Source organism: Polyodon spathula, chromosome 19 (assembly GCF_017654505.1).
Source record: "Polyodon spathula isolate WHYD16114869_AA chromosome 19, ASM1765450v1, whole genome shotgun sequence".
In the NCBI taxonomy this organism is placed as follows: Eukaryota; Metazoa; Chordata; class Actinopteri; order Acipenseriformes; family Polyodontidae; genus Polyodon; species Polyodon spathula.
Genome location: NC_054552.1, coordinates 29,154,553 through 29,178,888, shown reverse-complemented (window position 1 = coordinate 29,178,888; position 24,336 = coordinate 29,154,553). Strand labels below are relative to the sequence as shown.

The 24,336-nt window shown below is 37.7% G+C and overlaps 1 protein-coding gene across 1 annotated transcript; it reads left to right on the top strand.

Annotated features, from left to right (window-relative positions):
* The first annotated feature begins 2,817 nt into the window (after window positions 1-2,817).
* On the top strand, window positions 2,818-24,277 carry LOC121294362 (sodium/nucleoside cotransporter 1-like). Its single transcript, XM_041217988.1, has 20 exons — window positions 2,818-3,198; window positions 15,544-15,635; window positions 15,746-15,807; window positions 16,633-16,684; window positions 16,799-16,860; window positions 17,597-17,688; window positions 18,289-18,478; window positions 18,660-18,801; window positions 19,025-19,139; window positions 19,239-19,315; window positions 19,553-19,633; window positions 19,788-19,868; window positions 20,196-20,321; window positions 20,644-20,774; window positions 21,654-21,822; window positions 22,153-22,350; window positions 22,587-22,668; window positions 22,877-22,975; window positions 23,260-23,359; window positions 23,466-24,277. Exons 1-20 carry the CDS (start codon window positions 3,192-3,194, stop codon window positions 23,581-23,583), a joined length of 2,076 nt encoding a protein of 691 aa, XP_041073922.1. The 5' UTR covers window positions 2,818-3,191; the 3' UTR covers window positions 23,584-24,277.
* The last annotated feature ends 59 nt before the right edge of the window (window positions 24,278-24,336 follow it).

The following is a 24,336-nucleotide window of genomic DNA, read 5'->3' as shown; positions in this document are numbered from 1 at the left end:
CAGCTTCCCTTTGCACGTGTCACATTCCTCACCAGGGTCAAAGTAGTTCCACGCAGATTGCAACATAAAAGCAGCAGCATGTGGGAAGGAATGCATTGGACTTTCAACTACCTGAGAAGTGGATTGTATCAGTGCAACTCACACCTTTGGGTGTGTTATTGTGTTTGCAACAGATATGGAATGCCTCAAAGAAAAAGGGCAGCATATATTTGATACAAACTAGAACTGATTATTTTAATAGTTATTTTTGAACAGACAAATGTATACCACTTTGAGTGTTCAGTAGTTATGGATGTTTATTTAGTTTTTACCATCTGCTCCATTCTTTAGCACTACCCCCTTTATAGCAGTGTCTTAGAGACTAAATAAAAAGACAAAGTCAACCTCGAGCTGCAGATCCATTTTGCACAGCAGCAATGAGAGCAATGCTAATGTGTTCATTAAATTCAGAACCCATTATGCTAATGACAGCAATGCGGCAGCTTTGTTCAGCAGTGGTATGACAGTACAACTACTGTTAAACTATTGCATTTGCAATCATGGGTGAAAGTGTTCTTTCTGAAGTTTTTAAAAAACCATTTACCTTTCTCCTGGAAAGTCCAGACAACTAATTTGCAATTCAAAGGCAGATATTGTAAAACACTGCTATCTAGTGTACATGTCAGGTCATAGATGGAGCGTGTCTGTAAAAGGATATGGTACTGTAAGTTAATATGTTGTGTATAGGCTCATTAGATAAGAGATGTCATCAGTCGCTATGAAAGGGGTACATTTCTATTCAAAGGTTTCTGGAGTGGACCCTGTCGCTGGTTCTTGCGTGCATGTGTGCAGCTGGGACGGTAGGTTAGTTTAGGGCAGGGCTCTTCAACTGGCGTCCCTACTCAACAGCTGTGAGCATATGATGAACAAGAAGCTTGTATTTTCTGTTGTTCGTTTTTCTTATTGTATTCTCACACTGACACCAGGTATTCAAATGTCGATTTAATGTATGGACAGGAGAACTTCGATTTCCCTTATGCTATCATTATCCCATGGGACTAATCTGTTACTTTTCATTTTTGTGTCAGAGATGGAATAGAAATAAAGACACATGTTTATTTGTTTTAACTGGCACACTCACATTGTGACATTTTTTGTGTGCACAGCTTTACCTTGTCGCACAGTTCTCGCTCTCAGATTGTATATTATTCTATATAACCCTATATACAGTCAGCACTCACATATCCGACCCTATGAATGCTTGACTCCAGTGATGGTTAAACGCGTGTGACGCATATCTGATTATTTCATTTTGGCCTGTTCCAACCCTTGTATCTTTTGTGTTCCCTGAAAAACGGACAATATGAAAAATACACATGTGAAAGGACTGTTTTAAAATAAGTAGGGTTCCATTTAAATGTAGGCCTGCTGTATTGGTTGTGTTACATTATTATATTTTTTTAACAAAAGACGTATTTTAATTCAGAACAATATCTGAAAATAACCCTTGCCAAAACTGAAGAGACGACATGTTAACTGTAATATAGTACATACATTTAAATCGGGGTACATATTGTTGCGGTATGTAAAATTTCCCATTAACTAACAGCCAAATTAAATCTAAATGTTATCCATGTACAGAACTCTGTAAAACGTAAAAAGGCAATGCAACTTAGCACAACCAAAAGATTAAAAAAAAAGAAAAAAAAAAAACGTTTCCAGAATTGAAACAGTATCGAAAGTCAGTGTTCAAAATAGCAGAATGTAATGCTCAACGGCCCAAATAATGTCACAGTTCACCCTGAAATGAAAAGGCACAAAAGTAACAAAAGATCACAGATTGAAAAAAAAAAATACATCACAGTATCTAAAACTGTTTACTGATTAACTGTTACATTATCCTAGCTTGTCTTGTTCGCTTTGTTTTGGCTGCGTTTTCGTCAGGTGAAACTGGAGCAAGAGCTGTGTAACTGCAAAATATAAGACAGACTGATTTGGCATTAGAGAGATTTACAAAATAAAAAAAATAAATAAAATAAAAAACAAATGAAGGAACCAAACAGAATAACAGAATCAACCAATGATCATTGGGGTGTAGTTTTGCAATATGAAGAACTTGTGAAAGGTGAAAGAAAGGACAGAATGTTTCATCACACCCTTAGGTTGAATCAGAGTCAGATGACCAGGGACAGAGGGAGGGGAGAAGGAGAAGTGCTATGTTTGCTTAACCAAAAAATGCTTGCTTAATCTTAACTGGTTTCTGAAATGAATATAACAAATGTAATGGAGGGGGGTGGGTTAGGGTTAGGGGTGTCAAATCTTGATAGGAGCAAGGGAATTTATGTAGAAACTATATAACCCATGTGCATGCTTTACCCCGGTAGAATATACTGGTTACTGATGAAGTGACTGTTATTTTCCGGAGCGCTCTGTATTTCGATGACCACTGCAATAAACCTTTGATGCAACAATTGGTGGCGATTGTTTGTCTCTGACATCTCTGCACTTCGTTTTGCGACCCTACAAATTGGCGTTGTCGGCAGGATTCCAGGATGTTCTTTGCGCTTCTGTTGGTGTGCGGACTCTTGATTAGATGTCTGGGGTAAGCGATACCGTTTGAGTGCGTAGCGGGTGAACTGGAATCCAAAAACCTGTGGGTTGTGAAGTTGCGTAGGTATAATGAGTAAAAAGGCATTGAGTGTGTTCATCTGGTTGTAACTAGGCAGGTGAGTGTGTGTCTGAAGGCGCCATCACTGCATAGTTAGGTTGTCAGGTAAAAACCTTCTAGTAGCGGGGTGGTTGGCCCCCACTACATTAGTAGTTGGTAGCCGTCTAGTAGTGGGGTGGTTGGCCCCCATTACATTAATAGTTGGTATATAGCTCAGAGGGTGAAAATCTAAAAGCATTTTTGCTGGCGAGATACATCAGGGTGGTATTAGTGTCATAGGACCGTAGTTAAAATGACAAGTTCAAAGCCTCAGTCAGAAAAATGGGCAGACAGCAGGAAGAAAGCACTAAAAAAGAAAAGGTTGGCAACCAGACAGCCCAGACCACAAACAGACTGAATGGTTTCAAAAAGGAACAAAGGACTTGATACGGTACCAAAAGGGCGTTGGCTAAGAGTAAGCATGCAGAATCCGATCTTCATGTAAAATCAAGGGGAGAAGAAAGGACGAAATAGATTGGGGTTATTTAGAGTGGAAAGCCAGACAATGGCAGGTAGAATAATATTTGGTTTCTAAAATGCAGAATTAAATCAATGTTTATTTTCAAGAGTTTGCATATTGATGATTGTTTAATTTGTATTGAACTAAACAGGGAGATAGAGTTTTCTTGAATGGAGAACACTTGGTTTAATGAAGCACCAAAGTTACTAGTATTAACTGGTTTTATTTGCACATATACGCAATTTTTTGTTTATGTTGGTCACAATTAATTTTTTATGGAGCTTCTAACAGGAGAGGTGATGATAACTAGATTAATGTGGTAACTGAGACATTAATAAATCAGGTATAACGCAATGATAGTATAAGTCAGGGACTCAACCTGAAACAAAATAAGGGATCTAGACGAGAACATTAAAAATATTTTCGTGACAGATACTCGTTTGTGTGTTGTAAAGGACAGTTGTATTGTGTTTATGTTGTATTGTGTTTGTGGCCGCCCATGCTAGCAAGCTGTATGGTTGTGAAGATTATACCATACACGTAAAACTATAGTGGTATTTTAAGTAGCAACAGTTGAGCATAATGTGGAGTCTCTGAACTGGGTGTTACATAAGTATTTAATATATGTTTGTCTGTTGGCTATTACATGTTGACCTATTTGTGAGTTAGGACAACCTGTTAATAGGAAAAACCTGTTACACAAACTGTCACGAAGTGGGGCGGATGAGGGTATTGGCATAAAACCCTAGTTAAAGTCCATGAGCGCACCAACAATGTGTAAATTTAAGGTACAAAGGAAAACAAACCATTAATAAAATCCACCAAGTAGAGTAACTTGTCATATTGGAAAATTATATTGGTAAGAAGTCAGTTTAGTATGATAATTTTATTAATAAATTGCTTGGGTTAGATTGGTTTTGTTTAAGCAAAAGATAAACAAAAGGCAGATGTTTAACACTATGTGACCTTTGCATAAGTATGAGTGGGAACACGTAAACTGTGTTCCCGAAACAGCCGAGTGCAGCTCAGACTGTGAAAAGGGACAGAATCTGTCACAGTGTGAGAACGGAAAGCTTTAGTTAAGAGTTGATATAAGAGAGTGGGTTCAAATAAAATATGGCTCGCAACAGCGATGCAATAGGACTGGAAGCTAGAAGTTTAGCTCAAAGAAGCAGTGCAAGATAAGATTCTGGGCGTGTTGCCAGAGAGCAGGCAATATGCAGATAAGGTGCCTGGGCAGTTGTCCAGCAGCAGAGAAGTGTTAATAGTAGATGTCAAAGGCACAGCTCACAGCTGCGAAATTACACCAAGTTTAGAATGAATACGATTTTAAGCAATGCTTTAATTGTGGCCATATTGATACTTAAAGATGATGTGTTGGAAAGTGGCAGTGGCTACAGGAAAGTCTAAAATGACAGAAGAACTGCAAGGAGATTACAGTGAATACGTAGGAATGTTGTGACGGCTGCAGGCTCAGATAGGGGAGTGACGTGCGGTGGTCTCGATCGGAGCAAAGGGGGGAGGTAATGATGATGGGGATGAAAAGACGCGGAGGTAAGAGGCCACCCATGTAAAATGTTAGTTGATACTGGGGCTGGAATCTGCCAATCACGGTAACAAAGGAGTTTGTAGTAATCGAAGGAGTCAATGGAGGTACGCAAATAGCATTTAGAACTGAACCGGTGGAATTTGTAATTGGTTCGCAATCCGCGTTAGTCGAAATGTATCATGCTAAAACGCATGAGCAAAACATTTTAGAGTTAGATGTAATGTACGTCTCATCCTTCCCTCTCACACTCCATTAATTACGTCAGGGAATACATACAGGACTATGCTGTAGCAGCAGGACCTATGTACTCACTACTAAAAGACACACCCGAGAAATATGAAGCTATTGAGTGGACTGAGGAAGCAGAGCAGGGGTTCAATGACCTGAAACAAAAGATCAGTGAGGCCCCTGCACTAGGCATACCCAGTCCAAATAAGGATTTTCATCTCCAAATCACAGTGAAAACACACACTATACATTGTGTATGCATCCAAAAACAAAACCAAGGGCAATGGGTACACAAAACCCAGACAAAGCTCTACCAAAAACGATTGACACACGAGCCACTCCCACAAAAGGTGGTGTGTCTAACCGCAGAAGCGGATGTTCTCGAAGTGGTCAAATTGATCCCTGAGGGGTACTTGGCAGCTGGCCTTGATTTATACAGCGCGTATGACTACCTGGTGCCTCCAGGAAGTCAAAGCCACGTTTTGACAGATATACAAATAAAAGTACCACCAGGGTGCTATGCCAGGTTTGCCCCTCATTCCGGCTTAGCAGTTAAGCATGGCATATGCATAGGGGCCGGCGTAGTGGATGCCGACTATACCGGAAATGTAGGTATCCTTGTCCAAAATACTGGGGCCGAGCCCTTTTGAAATAAGAGCCGGCGATCGGGTAGCTCAGCTTGTATGTGAACGCATTTGCTACCCACAGGTCAAGGAGGTCTCAGGCCTCCCCTCAACAGACAGAGCAGCGAGAGGATATGGATTCTCTGGAACGAAGGCATAACCATGAAATGTTTTGTGTTGAATGTATAACCATAAAGTGTTTTGTCTTGACTCACTAGATCAATCCCCGAAAGGTGAAAGAAAGGACAGAATGTTTCATCACACCCTTAGGTTGAATCAGAGTCAGATGACCAGGGACAGAAGAAGGGTAGAAGGAGAAGTGCTATGTTTGCTTAACCAAAAAATGCTTGCTTAATCTTAACTGGTTTCTGAAATGAATATAACAAATGTAATGGAGGGGGACAACACATGCAACCGGGAGAAAAAATAGGTTGTGCCTCCATACCTAGGGGCAGAACGACCTTATCCCCTTGACCAATACTGTAATGACGTCTTTACACCCCGCAATGACACCTCCCCTGTCCCCAGACCTTCACCCCTTCACCACATGGGCTCATAGAGGTGGGGAAACCATTAGGGTTCATTGAGGAGGTGGTTTGGCACTGAGTCACAGTGCATTGTGATTACTCATTAGAATTGTTACAGACCCATTGTTCTGGTTTCTTATCTCTGACTAAGATATTCACAGACCAAATGAAAGATGCACTAAACAGAGTACTTAGCAGTCCACTGATATCCCTAAACAGAGCAAGCGAGAAATTCTATCTGAAGCAGCAGGTTGGTTTGGGGCAGCTCAGTCCACTATGAATAATGTGAATGCTGAGTTTCAGAAACAGCAGAATGATGGGACAAACTGGTATAATGCTCAAAGGGTACATTATAATGCTGGTGCTATTAAATTAGTGGTGAAAGTTTTCAAGGACTTAATTACGGCCGTAATGACAGATGTAACTGTTACACAACATGAAGAGAGATGTTATAGAAAGGGGACCCTCATGATGGCACATGTTAATCATGATATAACGGATCTATTAAATAATAGGCTCCCTATCTCACACAGATCATCTTTACAGAATTAAAAAAGGAGGCCTCGGAATTGAATGGGCGGCTGACATATGGGACGCTGTACTCACCCGCCCAAACAGAGACTCCAGACAGATATTCAGTGTTACTTACCAAATTATGATCCCTTCGGAGACACCGATACAACATCAGGCGTTGCGTCGGGTGCAAACGTTGGGGATGCCAGAGGGAAACCATGTCTATAGCCTTAATAATATAGGATGGGTAGGTAATGGTAGTATGTTTAGTATTGAATGCTGTATTCAAGTTAAAGGAATTGTTGTATGTACTTGTAATGCTCGCATGAACACAACTAATCTATCATTGAGGGCGATAGTACACCCGTTACGGGGGTTTGAGCAAATTGTGCAGCTAAACCAAACCCATTGGTGTGTGACATCCGATCGGCGTCACTTATCAATGGGTACCCGACTCTGTGCTACTAATATTAGCTAGTAACCTCTGGCGGGGACCCGAAGATTAAGTCTGACCTATGGTCATGGACCATAAGGGGGGACTGAAGGAACCAAACAGAATAACAGAATCAACCAACGATCATTGGGGTGCAGTTTTGCAATATGAAGAAGGTAAAAGAAAGGACAGAATGGTTGAGTCAGAGTCAGATGACCAGGGACAAAGGGAGGGGAGAAAGAGAAGTGCTATGTTTGCTTAACCAAAAAATGCTTGCTTAATCTTAACTGGTTTCTGAAATGAATATAACAAATGTAATGAAGGGGGGTGGGTTAGTGTTAGGTGTGTCAAATCCTGATAGGAGCAAGGGAATTTATGTAGAAACTATATAACCCATGTGCATGCTTTACCCCGGTAGAATACATTGGTTACTGATGAAGTGACTGTTATTCTCCGGAGCGCTCTGTATTTTGATGACCACTGCAATAAACCTTTGATGCAACAATCGGTGGCGATTGATTGTCTCTGACATCTCTGCACTTCATTTTGCGACCCTACACAAACACTCGGGCTGTGACAGATATTCAGATAAATTATAACACTGAAGAGACGGGATTTGTGTCAGAAAACTGGTGTCAGAAATCCTGTGTGATGGGTAGGTGCATTCATTTTGTATATATATAATGGTGATTGATTTTACTCTTAATACAAGGGCGGTAAAACACGACTGACTTGTATCTGGGTAACGGAGAGCCGAGTGCTGACTGTATTATAATATACAGTTAATATTGTTGTCACAAACATTTTAAAATGTTTGTAATGATACTCCATTAAATTCTCACACTGTTCTATTATTAAAGTACTATTCATATGGTAACATTTGCAAGTCTTGTTCAAGATACTAACATTACGTAATATAACTTAAAAATGTGCAGAATAAAATGTTTCTGGCCCGCCTACTCCTAACTTTGTTTTTCCAAACTGTTGATCTCAACCATTATAGTGAGGATAACGTTGTGTAAATTCCTAGGGCGGGGATGTCTCTTTTAATGAGTGCTCGCCTTGAGTGGCAATCTTTTAATTTGAGCTTTGTTTTGTTTTCTTTATTAAATCTGACATTGGGGCTCCCATTGCTGGGCCCAGTGCTGTAATTAAACCTGTGTGACTGTGCGGTGTGTCAACACCCAATGCTGTGTGTTATACAGTGACGACCCACATACGTAACACGTTACAGGAAGTCACCACATATTAGCATCTTTAACATGAGGTACCTAAAGTCACTTAAAAACAAAACAAAAAAGCATTAACTTTACCCTCTACAGTGGGAAAATGAGGCTGTGAGACAGAATCTTCTCTCCTAGCAAAGTGTGCAGAATCCAGCAGGAGTCGAGTTAAGGGTCAGAAACTGCTTTATTTTCACACTCAAAGCACTGCCATCTTTGTATTGAGTTTGCTTGTGTTATAAGTTACCAAAGCAAATGGCTGTAGGTCAGCACACAAGATGGACATATGCACCTGGAAGCTCCTTGTATTGTGATTGGATGCACAGGGGTCCATAGAGTGAACAGAGTTCTGCAGCTGTGTACAAAGTCAAGGTCTCCTGCTCATAAAACTCATCATTTAGGTTAATTGCTGGCAAATTGTGCATGGAAGTCAAAAGTCCTTTGGTTGTGTGTCAGATTGAGGTAGAAAGGAGACAAAGTCTGAAGAGAAAGATTCATTGGTTTGTAATTTGTAGGGTTTCCCAGACTAGAATGCCTTAGAATACCAATCTTACAATTTTATTTCATGCTATGTATTGTTCACAAGGGCCGTTGTGTGTATTGTACATATGAAATAGACCATGTCTCAATGTCTGCCCTTATAAAAAGTTCCAAATTTAAAAGCACAGCAAAGTGTAATCAAACAGGGTGAAAGCATGTAGTTAAAGCCTAAAGAAATAGGCTTGTAAACAGGAGGTCCCTGGTTCAAAGTCCAGGTTACTCATTGTGACACTCCTTGTACTCTGTCGGGTGAGACGTTGCTGTAAATGACTCTGCAGCTGATGCATAGTTCACACACCCTAGTCTTTGTAAGTTGCCTCGGATAAAGGCATCTGCTAAATAAACAAATAATAATAATAATAATAATAATAATAATAATAATAATAATAATAATAAGCAACATAAAGCCCACAGAGCTATGGTAAAGCATATTCACAACATGGCAAACCAGGGTTAACTATGGTATATGCATAGTATAACCATGGAAAAAGCATGAGAAAACTACAACAATACTGTGCCATTTTACTAGAGTAAACTTTTATAAGGGTGGGATCATGGATTATATGTAATATTTTATTTGTATTTAATATTTTTAATGTTTAAAATGTTTTTCACTGTAAAGCACTACAGTGATTAGATAAATGTTATGGCTTGTTTATTGAAAAAAGATAAAAGGCACTCAAAGTGGCTTTTTACACATTAACCTTAATGAATCATTAAAAGACATTCAAATACATTAAGGGCACTAATTAAACTGTAAATGATTACACCCGAAGCGAATAAATCACTTTTTTCCTGGTTAAGCAAAGTTGTGTTTATCTCCTATAAACCTGTGCTCAGCCATTACTAAGAATAGTGTGATGGTTTAATGTTGTCTTAAAGCAATTCAGTCCATTTTGTTGGATCTCAAAGGGCTCCATGATCTATCCACTGGCAATAAATAGAGAAATAGAGAGAGAGAGAGAGAGAGAGAGAGAGAGAGAGAGAGAGATTCATTTGGTTTTGAGATAATAAGACTGCTTAATAATAATAAAAAATGTGGATAGAGGACAAAAGCACAGTGCTGCTTCTATCAGTAAATATGTGCATGGCTTTTTCAAGCTCAGGCTCAAACCAAGAGGTTATAATGCAACCGAGCAGCCTTGACTTCAAGTTACGTTTTTTTCAAATAAAATATGACTATTTCTGCTTATAAAAATACACCTTACCCATTCCTGGTACTACATTACGTGAAGTGTTGTAGTTCAGGCTCACTCCAATAGTGTAGCTGCAATCAGACCATGTGACCTGCAGCAAAGATAGCGGTTCAATCAATCAATCAATATTTATTCTATACAGCGCCTTTCATAGTGGACCACCATCACAAAGCACTTTGCGAAATAGTGATGAATAATGCATAATATATTATATACAGGGCATAGTATATTAAATTCAGCAGTAAAAAACAATTCACATCCATTAATTAAAAGGCTAGGATGTGAATTCTAAACATTGTGGATGCGTGTGTCAGGTAGAATTAATGAATAAGATGGAGTGGAAAACCTGAAATAGCAAAACTTATTTGAAATATTTTCATATCCTTAATTAAAATAATACAAAAATAACAAGTGAAGAAGTCAAAATATTGGCAGCATAGTGAATATATAATAAAATAAAATCTGGTCTCATTCGCGAAACATTACTACAGCAACATCTTTTAAAAGCATCTTTAAACAATAGTAACCTAATTTTTAACGACTTGACCGAAGAAGGGGTCTGATGCTTGATGAAGGGGTCTGATTTTAGTTGTTTATAAACAGGTTACTGTATATGAAGTAACCATTAACAAAAAATAAACAGCCAGTAAATAAACTACAGTTACAAACAGAATAGGGAAGTGTTACAGAAATATAATGAGTTCTGGTTGTAAATCTCCCTCCTGACCTGTGAGGGCGCTAAGTAGCGAAAGGGGAAGACTTTGGACAGGCCGCCTTGACAGTTCATTTTCTGGGCTGGGAAGTCTGTCAGCTTGGAAGAAGGCGAAACTCCGTTGCAGGAACGTATTGACCCGAACGGTAAACGAGGTAGCAGCTGCAGGCAATAGAGACAGCTGCAATCATTTACCAAGGGGTCATGCGTGATAGCATAAAAGGGCCGGAGAATCGTAAATGTTTTCCTTAGCTTGGTTTTGTGTTATAAATTGGAAGGATCGTGTGAGACGCAGAGAAAAGCGTACTTGAAATATCTGTGAGTGTTTGTTTGTTTTTCGTGTTGTTAGTAATTGTCTTGTTTGTTGATCACCAGACAGCTAACATGTATCCGGATCTATCGCTTTGGGCCAGCACAAGCCGGAACAGCACAGTCACAAAATATACCTGTTATCGCCCACCACAAGCACTAATACACAGGACCCCAGACTGGTGACCGTGTTTAGTATTGTGGGGCGGATAAAGTGCTATTATTTGGGCTGTAAACCTGTTGGTATTAGTTCTGTGTAGTACACATTGTTGTGTATTGCCGGAGCTTATTCTTTTGGTCACCAGACCCAGATCAAAAGAGAAAATAAACCTTTCCAAACTGGATTACAATTGTCTGTGATTACTCCTGCACTGCATCACCTCTGCACCTGTTCACAATCAGCAGCCACTTTGCCACAGGAAGCTTCTCCATTTATATACTGGCACACCTTCAACAAATATCCAGTGTATTGAAAAGCTTCTAAGCAAATGTGTGTTCAGCGCTCTGCTAAAAATGCAATATAGCTCTATGGCATACAGTTCATAAAAAAAAACAATCTACTCTTTTTGATCTACTATAAACCACAACTATGGAGAACAGATAAATACTACATCTGGATAGGGCTACATCTACTTTAAAGTCTTTCATTCTGTATGCCTGCAAACACTGAAATTCACATTATTATTCAAGAGTCAGTATTTATTGGTGTTACATCACTGCTCATTGCTGACGTGCTGCTTACAAGACACCAAGTAAGGAAATTATTTACAGATTAGTGGGTCTCTGATTACCATCTGATTAAGATGATTCAGAAAATTCCTGTTCCCTGAAGTTTCGTTGAACTTTGACCAGCAATTAAATTGCATCAGTATGCAAATGCACTATCTTTGCTCTTTACTCTTTCCTGCTTTTAATACTAGTTGATATAAGCCCCTGTGCCTGATTGTGCCATTATATAGTACTGTACAACTGTATTTACAGACGAATGGGCTCTATGCTTGGGTATACTCTGGTTTCATATACAAATCCATGCAACTGTGTCTAAGTAAGAACTCTACCATGGCTGAAGATATCACAAATACAGCAAGTTCATGTGGCAAAGTGGTCTGCAGTGCCCAGGTGTAGAGGTGATGCAGCTGCTCAACACAATGACAAACAACAAAGTTCTGGTGAAATGATGGTTTATTTATAATCCAAAGTCTGATGACAACAGTAAAGAATAATGAGAACTGGTAATGCACAACAATGTGTATTGCTCAGTTGAATCCATGGGTTCAGTCCCAAAACAATAAACATGGTATTTAAACATGCACAGTTAACACAAACACGGTCAAGTCCAAAGTGAGTGCTGTAGTGTTCGTGGTGAAAAAACAATTTATCATGAACAAGTGCAATGTTGTCCATTTTGTGCTGGCCTGTAGCGACAGCTCCGGATCGTGTTAGCTTTCTAATAACAACAAACAAGTAGATTTTGGACAAAACAAAACAAACAAAACACTCACGATAACACTTACGTTCTCCTTCCGGTTCAGCGTTAACCATACAAAGGAACAGATCACCTCGCTACGTCCCCTTATGCACCGTCAATCACACCCCCTTGGTTAACGATTGCAAATGCTCCTCCAATCCGTGGCTGCCACATCGCTTCTCTTCCGGGTCGGTGACCTGGTGTACCGTAGCTCCGCCCCCTTTCTAGATGGCCGACTCCCACCTAACCCTGGGAATGAATTGTCTGGCCACCCAGTTCAGGGCACTCTGTTCCATTTACACAGCGCCCTCACAGGTCGGGAGGGAGATTTAACAGCAAGAATCATTCTGTCTCTGTCACAGTTCATAATTTAGCATTTTTTTACAACATTATGTTAAGTCATGACAGTACAATTGACAACATACCATTTACAGCCTTGTAGTTGGATTTCTAATAGATTCTCCCTTTTCTATTTCTTATCTTCGCATTTGTAAAATATTTCAGAGTGGACAAAATTGATAACTGCACACTTCTTGTGGTCAATTTTCCAAACCAAAGCTTCAGGTTTTAGAAGTGGCTGGAAATTGACATTTCTGCACGTACAATAGGGTGAAACAGGTACGCATGAAATATCATCAAACAACAGGCTGTGTAAGTCACCTACCTAAACTTAGCAAAAGATGACCTCTCTAAAGTAACAGTAACAGGGCTAAACTATTTTGAGAGTATGCCTTTGCAGGTGCAATGCATGCATTTCAACAGCATGCAAGACTAGTAGGAGCAAACTTAAGAAACACAGAAACAGAAAAGGTCTGATAATTCTGTGTAGGTTTTTAATGGTAGGAATGTGTATAACATGCTATCATAGTTGTTTCTTTGGCTATTTGGCAATTTTGACATTATTTGTATTACTCTCATTCACTACACTTTGAAGATACTGAGAATTTTTTTTTTCACTGTTATCAGTAACGTATCCACATTTACAGAAAAGAGGGCAGTATAAAAAGCCAGTTGCCTTTTAAATACTTGCAACTGGTTGTTCATTAATAACACATTATCCTTTCTGAGGTCTTGGTTTCAATGAGGAGGACAAAGTGTACTCCATATCTAGAAAGCCTGCTGGATTTGCTGCTCTATTACACAAGGGAGACAGCCAACGAGTAAGTGATTGATTAGCATGTCTGCTTTGTTATAAATGCATCATGTTAAATACATTGTACTTTTAGGGCTGGGTATTAGCTGTGTCTGAAATGGTTTTATGTGAATTAACAATATCTCTGAAACACAGCATCAGGAAGATCAATCATTTCACCATTCGATTCCAGTTCCATTAGATAGCTGTAGAGGTTTGGTAAGAAGTTTAAAATATATTAAAGTAAGTTTATGTGATTAAAACATGATTACATAGGCCAATTATTCTATCAATAATATAATTGTATGTGTTTATTTTAAATCGTATGTGCTTATGATAAATTCAAAGTTAAATGATATATTTCTTAAATATTCTTAGGATACAATCTGTTTATTAACACTATTTTGTGTTCATTGTTTTAGTTTTTGGTTTATATATTATGTGTTTAAAGCCATCATCACGTTATAGCTATCCAATTTATTTTCTTCACATTTATCAATTGTATTTTCAAATTATTTCTAATTTTACTGTTTCTCAATCTTCTGATTAGTTTGCAGTTAGAGATTATCACTAATTTTTTTGGATCACTATGAGAATGGCAGATTATATCAGTGAATTGATTTTGAAACTTGTTGGCAATTGAGTGGGGAGATAGCTGACTGAGTGATACTCAATTTGGTAGTGTGGGTAGCCCACAGAAATAGCTTTCTGCTTCAAAGACAGTCGAGACACTGGTATGAATATAACCTACAGCACATTGTAGATAGTTTCCCATACTGTAAGTGTAATACATTGTAATAATTGACTTGTTTCATCAGGGTAAAACAGCTTTGCTTTGTTAATAATTGTCATGGTTGTAGCAGTCACATGGTCCCACTGTTTAACCCAGAGTAACTCTGCTTCAATGTGACCGTCGCACAGAAAAGCAAGAAAATCGGGGGGAATTAAACCAATAGCCTTAAAGAGCAAAGTCACTGTACTGCAACCATCTGGCAGATCTCATGACACATATATAGACCAGAAAATAAATATTATGTGTTCATAGCATCTGCAGATGTTGTCAGTACAGTGACTTGCTCTTTAAGGCTTTATTGGTAAGTCCCACAGACTTTGTGGAGTTTAGTAAAAAAAAAAAAAAAAAAAAAACAGGGCAACTACATATTGGTCAACAATTATAAGCAATAAATCTGGTTTAATCTATAAGTGCCATTGTCCTCATTTGAGGACAGGCTACTTTGTAATTGTTGTAACTGTCATCTACCTGTCATTTACATGTAACTCTTTTACTGTATTGTTGTGATAACTTGCTATAAGTTTGTTAACCGTAAAAGTTACGTAAAATGTTGCTGCTAATTCTGGAAATGTAGCCAATGGTTTTGACACTGCTTGACTCTTGCTAATGTCGACTTTTTATAGTATGACAAAATATCTTATTATAATAGATTACAGTTATAGTGGTTGTATAGTTTTTTTTTTTTTTTTTTTTTTGTATATTGCCACATACATAGCTAGATAAGAACCTCTTAAACTAGTCCTCTTGATGGAACATATAATCAGCAACCAGAACATTGTGCTCTAAATGAAATAAAAAAAAAAAAAAAAAAACTATATATGGTTAAAGATTGTTACTAAGAAAATACGTTGCTGATATAAATGTATCCCTTACTACTTATTTCGAAAGGATATGTTTGGTAAGTAGGTTTAAGGGGAGAATTGAATTGGATTTTAACATTTGGGGTGTCCTTAAACATTCTTAAAATCACTGCGTTCGGTTCACCTCCTTGGAAAGCGCTCTGATTCCCTTTTAGAAAAAGATACCAAGGTTTGACTTCGTGCCACTGTGATTTCTCACGGAAATACAGCAGTTGCTGAGTATCAAGTATGCTGTGTATTGAAGATGAGGTATGCCACCTGATTATATAAATATGTCATTAATTTACCTAGCAAACAAAGGCTTAGCGATGGAAGAGCTGAAAACAACATCATTTAGCAACGCCGGTGGGAGCGGCAGAGACAACACTGGATTTGCGAAAGAGGTAAAAAAAAAAAAAAAAATTTAAAAAATACAAAAGTTTTGTAACTAAACATTAGTAGTTTTTCTTTCTCTTGAGTTTTGTAATACTGACTGTGCTGATCTGTTTTAAAGGATGAGAGTGTGGACAATGGGATGAATGAAACTCCTACAAATACAAACCCTTCATTTGTAAGGTAGGCCTACTGAAGAAGAAATTCCATAATATTCTTTATAAAGAGTTAGAGCCCGGGGGTTGTAGACAATTAACGCATATTTAGTGTCCAATAATAAGCAATTTCCCTTTCTTGAAAACGACCTGTTACTAAGATGTATTTTTTTTCAGTTATCAAAGATTTCACAATTTCCATTAAATTTACCCATTGCCATGTAAAGTGTAGTTCCCCGTTAAAATTCCCATTTCTGAAAATATATACATATTTTTATCACTTACAAATAAATACAGCAAACATTTGCTTCCGGTAAATGGCTGAACACAATGCATAGAGCTGCATGATTTCTTTAAACTGTCATCAGCAGCATCAAATATTTCTTTAAGACATCAGCTGTAAATATTTCTGCTGAAGTTCGCTCCATTACAAATAGACATTTCATGTTTCTGTTGTTATTTTTCCATTTATGTTTTTATTTACTTTGAAGTTCACGGATGGTGAAAATGTCTTCAAAAGTTAGACCTAAAAAAAACCCAAATATTCTACAATTTAGCATTTACTTGAATTTCAGATAAGTATTTAAATATTTAGGGACATTAGTTCTATAATATATCTTGAGATAAATATTGATTTTGAATGTGGCCATTTTTTTTCCTTTAATAAATATTATGTTTAATCGTAGAATATCTTGAAATACCTATTTTTATACCATATTAATTCCCATAAAGAAAAAACAGCCCTACCAGTTTGATATACAAACATTCCAATGTTTTGGGTCAGTATCTTATTAAAGTATTATTCTTGGTTCATCAAGGCGTTTGATTACCATGCTTTCTGTTTAAATCACAGAGCTAACAATGGCAGTGGGAGAAGCATACAGAACGCTGGATTTGAGAAAGAGGTAAAATAAATACAAATAAAATAGCATTTCAAATAAAAAAAAAAAAAAGGTTTTGTAAGCAAGCATTTGTTTAGTTTTTCCCCTGGTTTTGTAATAATGAACCCTGCTTTGTAGGGTGAATTTGTGGTCGATGGGCTGAATAAAACCCCTGCACACGGAAGGCATTCATTTGCAAGGTACTGAAGAAGAAAAGTAAACACATTCTGTATAAAGAGTGGGTGTGATATTGACTGATTAGAGGTGCACAGCACTCATATAGGGATGTTAGGTTTAAAGGTAATAGAAGGGTGCACATACATTTCTATCTTTTGGGTCAATATGTTGTTTATTAGAGCTTTTAATAACCACAGTTTGTTTAAATCACAGAGGTAACATCAATCAGAAATTGTGGTAGCAGATTGTGATGTGTTAAACTCTATTCAATTATACATTTATTTTTCTAGCCCAAAAGCTCAAACAGAGTTTTCTTTTAGTGGGTGGGGTATTATGACTTAACTTTAAAGACTGTGACAATTCACTGAAGGATTCAGATCTTTAAATAATAATGACCTTCATGGTAAATAATTTTGTTTTTCTTAGCTCTTATTTACTTTACAATCGCCTTGTTATTGGTGTGCATCAAAAGTGAGTTTACTGGAATGTCCGTCACATTAAAGCAGAATGATGTGTTTTGGAAAGGTTTGAACTATGCCCGAAGAATGTCATTGTATATTTTGATGTCACTTAAAACTAACAGGAATCCTGAAATAACCTTTTCTTCAAGTGCTGTTAGAATTTCTGACAAAGATAGACCCAGAAGGCAGTTGGTTGTTTTGGGATCAAACTACTGGCAGAACAATTGAATGAAACATTTAAGCAAACTTTGAAAATCGACTTTTTCATTAAACAGTTTGTTTTTTGTTCTGTTATCAGAAAGATTGCACAACCCTTTACCAGAACAAAGAGGTTTTGCCAAGCTCATTCCAAAGCGATTAAAACAATTGGAGCTGTGGTGCTGCTTGCAGGTTTGGTATACAGATAAATTATTTGCATGATATCATTTGAGATAACGAAAATATTTGTGTAAATTTCCTGGTCTTAAGCACAAGTGATTTAATCAATGCTAATTTAACTAATGTATATTGCACCGAATGGGCATTAGAAACTTAGTGTACTCCTGTAATAAGTATGTGGTGGTCAGAACAGCATTTCATTAGTAATTGAGCCTGACTACTTAGCTGGCAGCTTGGTAGGGTACAATGCTCTTCATCGTGCCCAGTTCAATTCAATCACAAATGTTTTGATGATCCACTAAAAAATAAATATCGCCAATTTTATACTAATTTCCCAGAACCCTTTCCCCAAAAATAAAGGTAATTCAGTTGAGCCACATTTTTGGTAAAGGAGATAAACTTAATATCAGTAAAGGTTTTTTTTTTCTTGCTTGTTACATACAGTAGTTCATTTTAACTGAAAACACCATGTACTACAAGCGTGTGAACCAGACTTGAACCATTGATTAAAACAGAGTACTTGTCCATTCTCAATCATGCTCCTGTTGCAGGGGTCGCAAGTTCACATTGACTTCTTTTCTTTTGCTCCTTGTATTTCTCTGTGTTTTCCAGGCTACCTGAGTTTTTTTATTGCTGCCTGCATCCTGAATTTTCATCGTGCTCTCGCCCTCGTGGTTATAACTGTTGTGGTTACTGTTTTCACTGGCTATGAGTTTGTGAAGAAGCTCCTAGGAGACAGAATAGTAGAGTGCTTTCTACCTGCAAGAAAATGTTTCAAGGCCAACATGAAATGGATGAAATGGTAGGCATTAGTTCTGTCTTACAAAGATGTACTGCAGCATTAATATGCTACATTTAGCTAGATTATATTTATATAATAATTCAGTACATAAAACAAGTTTAAAATGATCACTTAATGATTCAAGCCCTTCTTTGTAACACTTTATATCAGACATTAAATATCTGCAGTTTTTCCCTTTCAGGATATTCATCTTGGTTATTTTGGGTTTGTTGGTGACATGGATTGCCCTGGACACCTCGAAAAGGCCCGAACAGCTAACTTCCTTTGGTGGGGTCCTCATGTTTGTAATTATCTTATTCCTCTGCTCCACAAAACACTCTGCGGTGAGAAATAAATACCTGTCACCACTGAATGCACTTATACTGGCCATTTCATACACCCATACCACTGTACTGTTAAGGGCTGAAGACACACACACACACAAACTATCGTTATATTTTTCTGTAGGCATGGAGTTTAGTTTTAACAAGCGCCAATGTTGTAGAGAAGCAATGTTATTTATGTCAAGTCTTTTTCACACAAGGCTGTCGATGTTCTGTCCTCCAGGTGTCATGGCGCGCAGTGTTTTGGGGCCTAGGCCTGCAGTTTGCACTTGGCCTGTTTATCATTAGGACAGGCCCAGGATATGAGGCCTTCAACTGGCTTGGAAAACAAATACAGGTACTTCTACATCAATATTAACCCTGTCCAGAAAGGGTTCAGTTTGACTTAATAACCTTCATTGTATGTTGTGTTACCCACCCCCCCCCCCCCCCCCCCCTATTCCTTGATTACACGAAAGCTGGATCAGGATTTGTTTTTGGAGAAGCCCTGATAACCCAGGCATTTGCCTTTCAGGTTGGTGCTCGTCTTGTTTTGTTTTTCATCTATTTGGATGCATCTTAATTATACCAGTTTAATTTTCAACCAGTTTAACATTGTCGTAAATATCATTTGAACATAATAGCATGCTGTAGTGTCTGAAGTTTATTTCCAAAATGTGTTAAATGTGATTTTACTGCCTGCATGTTTGCACTGTTGCTGTATAACTGTACACTCCTATGTGATAAAGCTGTTGTCTTTTTGTTTACTCAGGCTTTGCCCATAGTGATTTTCTTCAGCTGTGTCATGTCTGTTCTGTATTATGTGGGAGTGATGCAGTGGCTGATTATCAAGGTAAAACATTCATAGCAAGATTATTATTATATACTAGATGTATGTGTAAGGGAGACATGTGCTATTGAGCTGAATGTTTGAAGCCATTGCAACTGGTTACACTTTCATGCTGGTCATTTATGTTAGCACTGAATGTATTGTTTTCGTCATGCAGATTGCGTGGCTGATGCAGGTGACTATGGGAACCTCACCCACAGAGACCCTCAGTGTTGCAGGAAATATATTTGTGGGACAGGTATGCCTTCATATCAAGATCACCATTAAAAGAGTCTAAATTTAAGACCTTCAAAAAAAGTAAAACTTCTGTGTTTTGCTTGAGTTTTTTTTTTTAACATAAAAAACCCATTAGATTTTGTCCAATTAAATTACTGTAGATCCACTTATTATGGACAAATACATGCTAGGAAGGGGCATGACTTATTTTCCCACCTCTGAATTTGAATGTAGGTCCTTATCAGTAGACTCTGAAGGAGTTTGATTTGTCTCAGGAAACAAAGTAAGAAACATTTTTTAAACAAAGTGTTCTTGTTTTTTTTTTTTTTTCTCTCGTTTCCTTGTAAAGACTGAGGCACCACTGTTGATACGGCCCTATTTACCAGACATGACCAAATCTGAGATCCATGCTGTGATGACTGGAGGCTTTGCTACCATAGCGGGCAGTGTACTTGGAGCATACATTTCATTTGGGGTAACTCAGTAACTATTTAAGTGTTATCAAGGGCGATCCTTTTCTGTTGAGTTTGGGGCTTACACATATATAAATCAAAATCACAGTGTTCACATTTTATTCATAACACCTTTGAGACAAAGGTTGGATTGGGACTCACTGAAGTGACTCCTCAAACCCAACAGTAATTGTCTCCACTATAACGATAATTAATAGCTCCTGCCTCTCCTTGTGCACGTTGGATCTAGATCCATTGCATGTTTATGGAATGCAGTAAATCCTGATAACAAGATCTCTAGGGATGTACTCCTTTTGTTGCCTCTGTAACAGTTCTCTATTCCAGATTGATGCATCGTCACTGATAGCAGCGTCAGTGATGGCTGCTCCTTGTGCTCTCGCGCTCTCTAAGCTGTCCTACCCCGAGACAGAGGAGACCAAGTTCATGAACAAAGATGAAATCAAAATAGACAGTGGGTATGTTGTTGCAGCCAGCTTTTGCCACTTCTGAAATGCCACATACTCACATGATTTCCTTCCCTCAATGTTAAACTGACATACAGTAAATTGAACCAAAATGCACCAGTGTCTGAGGCCGTTTTCTAGCAAGAGGATGTGAAAAGTGCGTTCATGCGACATGTAAGGTTTGACTTGCACTGTCGAAGCTCTTTCTGATTTCCATGTTCTGCTTTAACCATAGTCCTATGCTATTTTTTTCATGTAAAATGTTATCCGTTATCTAATTTCGCTGACTGTCTAAAAAAGAAACTGAAAGGTGTAATGAGATTACAGTAACACGTAATATGTAATGTATTAGTCCCCAACGCTGCCAATAGCCTACAAAAAGTGTAGGAACTCCCTGTGTCCCAATATTTGTAGAAGGGTTGTTTATGTCCTTGGTAGCCTTTAAACTGGTGCCTCATCATTCTGTTTATAACAGAAATAAATTTAAAATATGTGCATCCTATCCGATTCCATGAAGCTTTCAAGAGAATTAGTGATCCCTAGCATTTTATCTTTAGGCTAGGCTGCCACCTGGTGGCCACAACTATAGTACAGCTATGTATCTGTCCTCCTACAGATATGCTTTCTATGGCGTAAAATAAAGCAAATAGGTAATGAGGACCAAAATTACTAAAGCATAGCTGATTAATAAATACAATTTAGTTTTGCAATTTTCACTGACTATAACGTCAGGATTATAAATGAGTTGCTCACAGCTGAGGGATTATTTCACTAGGTTTAGAAACTTTTTTCAAAGATTTAAAAAAAAAAAAAGGTTAGGGTTTCTGCTTTGTTCTGAGTAAAATGTTCACGAATCTTGTCAGAAATCCTGAAACTATTTCTTTCTCTCAGAGAGCAGCAGAACATCCTGGAGGCTGCTAGCAATGGTGCTTCGGATTCTATCGGCCTGGTAGCAAACATTGCTGCCAACTTGATTGCGTTTCTGGCAGTTCTGGAGTTTATCAATGCTGCCCTCCACTGGCTTGGAGGAATGGTTGATTACCCTGAATTGTCATTCCAGGTACACTTGTTTATTATGACATGCAAGATATTTTGAGCTTATTTAAACGCAGGTACCTGCACTAGTAGCAGAAGGTTTTACTTGAATATATTCTTAAACCCTATTGCATTAAGCCTGTGGGCTGTTATTATACATCAGCAGAGCTGTTGCTTAGCACTTGAAGATAATCTTTTCCAAGGATTATTAATGGAATCACTTAGAATGCGATGTCTGTTAAAAGGGCCGGTAACTAATTGCTCCAGTTTCAAAATGGAGCAACCACAGCATCTTATTAAACTGTCCGTCAAAGTTATGCAGTGTCTACCAAATAAATGACTTTCTCTTCTGCAGCTTATTTGTTCATATATCTTCATGCCAGTGACATATATGATGGGTATATCCTGGGAAGACTGCTTTTTAGCGGCGGAATTGATAGGCACTAAACTCTTCCTGAATGAGTTTGTAGCCTATGAAAAACTTTCTGTTTTGAAGAGGAACAGGATCAGTGGCTTGGGGGAATACATTAATGGGCAAAAGCAGTGGGTTTCTGTGAGTAATAAGCTGTTTCTGTTATATTCATGGATTAAATGTTTTTTACAATGGACAGAATAATACATTTTTCAGACAAATGTAGGGTGAAGTGAAATCATCCTCTGGTCTCATTGTAAAGTATTTTTGTCATTAACATAATTGAGTTAATAGATTACAGATATTCACCACATGACCAGTACTTGGCATATCTTAAACCGTTTTAACTTTGACATGTTTTTCATCATTTCGAACAGATAAGAACAGAAACCATTTGCACATTCGCGCTGTGTGGATTTGCTAACTTCAGTTCGGTCGGCATCATGCTTGGAGGATTGTGTAAGAGTTGGATTACATTCTGTAGCTTTAAAACATTCACCATGAATAAATCTATTTGCAGAAAGAAAATCTGTCTGTTCTATAGCATTGACTGAAGAATTTAACTATAAGACGATTTCTGTGTTCACCTGGTATTGTTAGTGCACATGCACAGTCCACAGCTGTATTAAAGTTTCATGAATTTCTCAAATTGTGTTTCCTAACCAAGCCTCCATAGCACCTTCTAGAAAGAGCGACATTGCCAATACTGTCATCAGAGCTCTCCTCACTGGGACCTGTGTATCCTTGGTTAATGCTAGTGTGGCAGGTAAGCTCTTTTAACTTTTGCTGCAGAACCCAATGACCAGTCCCTTTGAAGCAGCCTAACATCCAACCAAAAAAAAAAAATTAAAATAAACCCTGGTATTTAGATCCCATAGCATTAATTGCTTCAGTGTGGCTATCCTTGCTAGAGCTAGATAATGTACCTTTCGTTACATAGCCTAACCTTCGGTGCAAACGTTTTCTAGTAGATTGCTGTATATGAACACAGTATTTTATAGTACTCAACTTTTTTTTTTTTGCATGCATAAATGCTTTTCCTTCCTGTAGGGATCCTGTATGTTCCTGACTGTGTAGGTTACCTTGCAACCAGCCATCTCAATAGCACCAGCCAAGACCTCCTTATGTGCTGTAAAGAGCTCTTTAGAAGGTAAGATCAAGCTTTGTCACCTTGCAGTTCTTTGTGTATCTGTGAGCAGCTGTGCGCGTGTGTTTGTACTGTGTCAGCCTCTAAATACCGAACCCTCTTCTTGCAGCACCGTTATCCTTGGAAACGGAACAGCCAGTTTTGAGGGAGTATGGTCTGAAGTGGGATACAATTACTTTAGTGGTTGCTGTGGTCTCTATAATAACACAGTATGTCCTGGTATATAAGCAGTAGCATTTACATGCTGCCACTTTCACTCAACTTCACTTGACAAAATAATTTGTTATTTTAAAGCGTATTAATGCATTTGTGAGAATTTTAACTAACTACAGTATGGCTAAAGTTTCTGAAAGTATTTTTAGTGTTATGTTTACCTTATATATAATTTGATTGAAAGTTCTTCTATTTTTTTATATAGCCAACATAAAGACACACATCCCTAAGCGTACTAATGATTAAAGGCGTTTTCCATTTTAGTCGTGGAATATCTCGCGTTTGTTCTGAGATTGAACTAGTTTGCTTGGGTTGATATTATCTTTGTTGTTTATAATTTTTAACTTAAAAAGTATTTTTTAGATTATCTAGATTGTATAACAAAGCTGCCATAAAATTGTAATACTGTTCATCTTTATTCTTTAAAATAGAACATACTAATACTGCTAACATAAATCTAGACTGTGGTTGTATAAAATAATGGCAAATAATCATACTGTGTTATTAAACAGTAAAACATATGTAGAGCTTTTATTTTTTTTTCGCTAAGGACTGTCTGGCAAAGCTGAACTCATAATGTTCTAAATGTACAGTATTAATTTTCATGAATGTAAGAAATGTATTTCTTAAACAATGGATAATATTTCATTAACTTATCTATAATGTGTAAATTTGTATTATTGCAACTATTTTTCTGCAGTATTAAAAATTAACATCTTTGTCATTTTGTTTCAGTTTTGCTGCTGTTTTTTTTTTGTTTTTTTTTT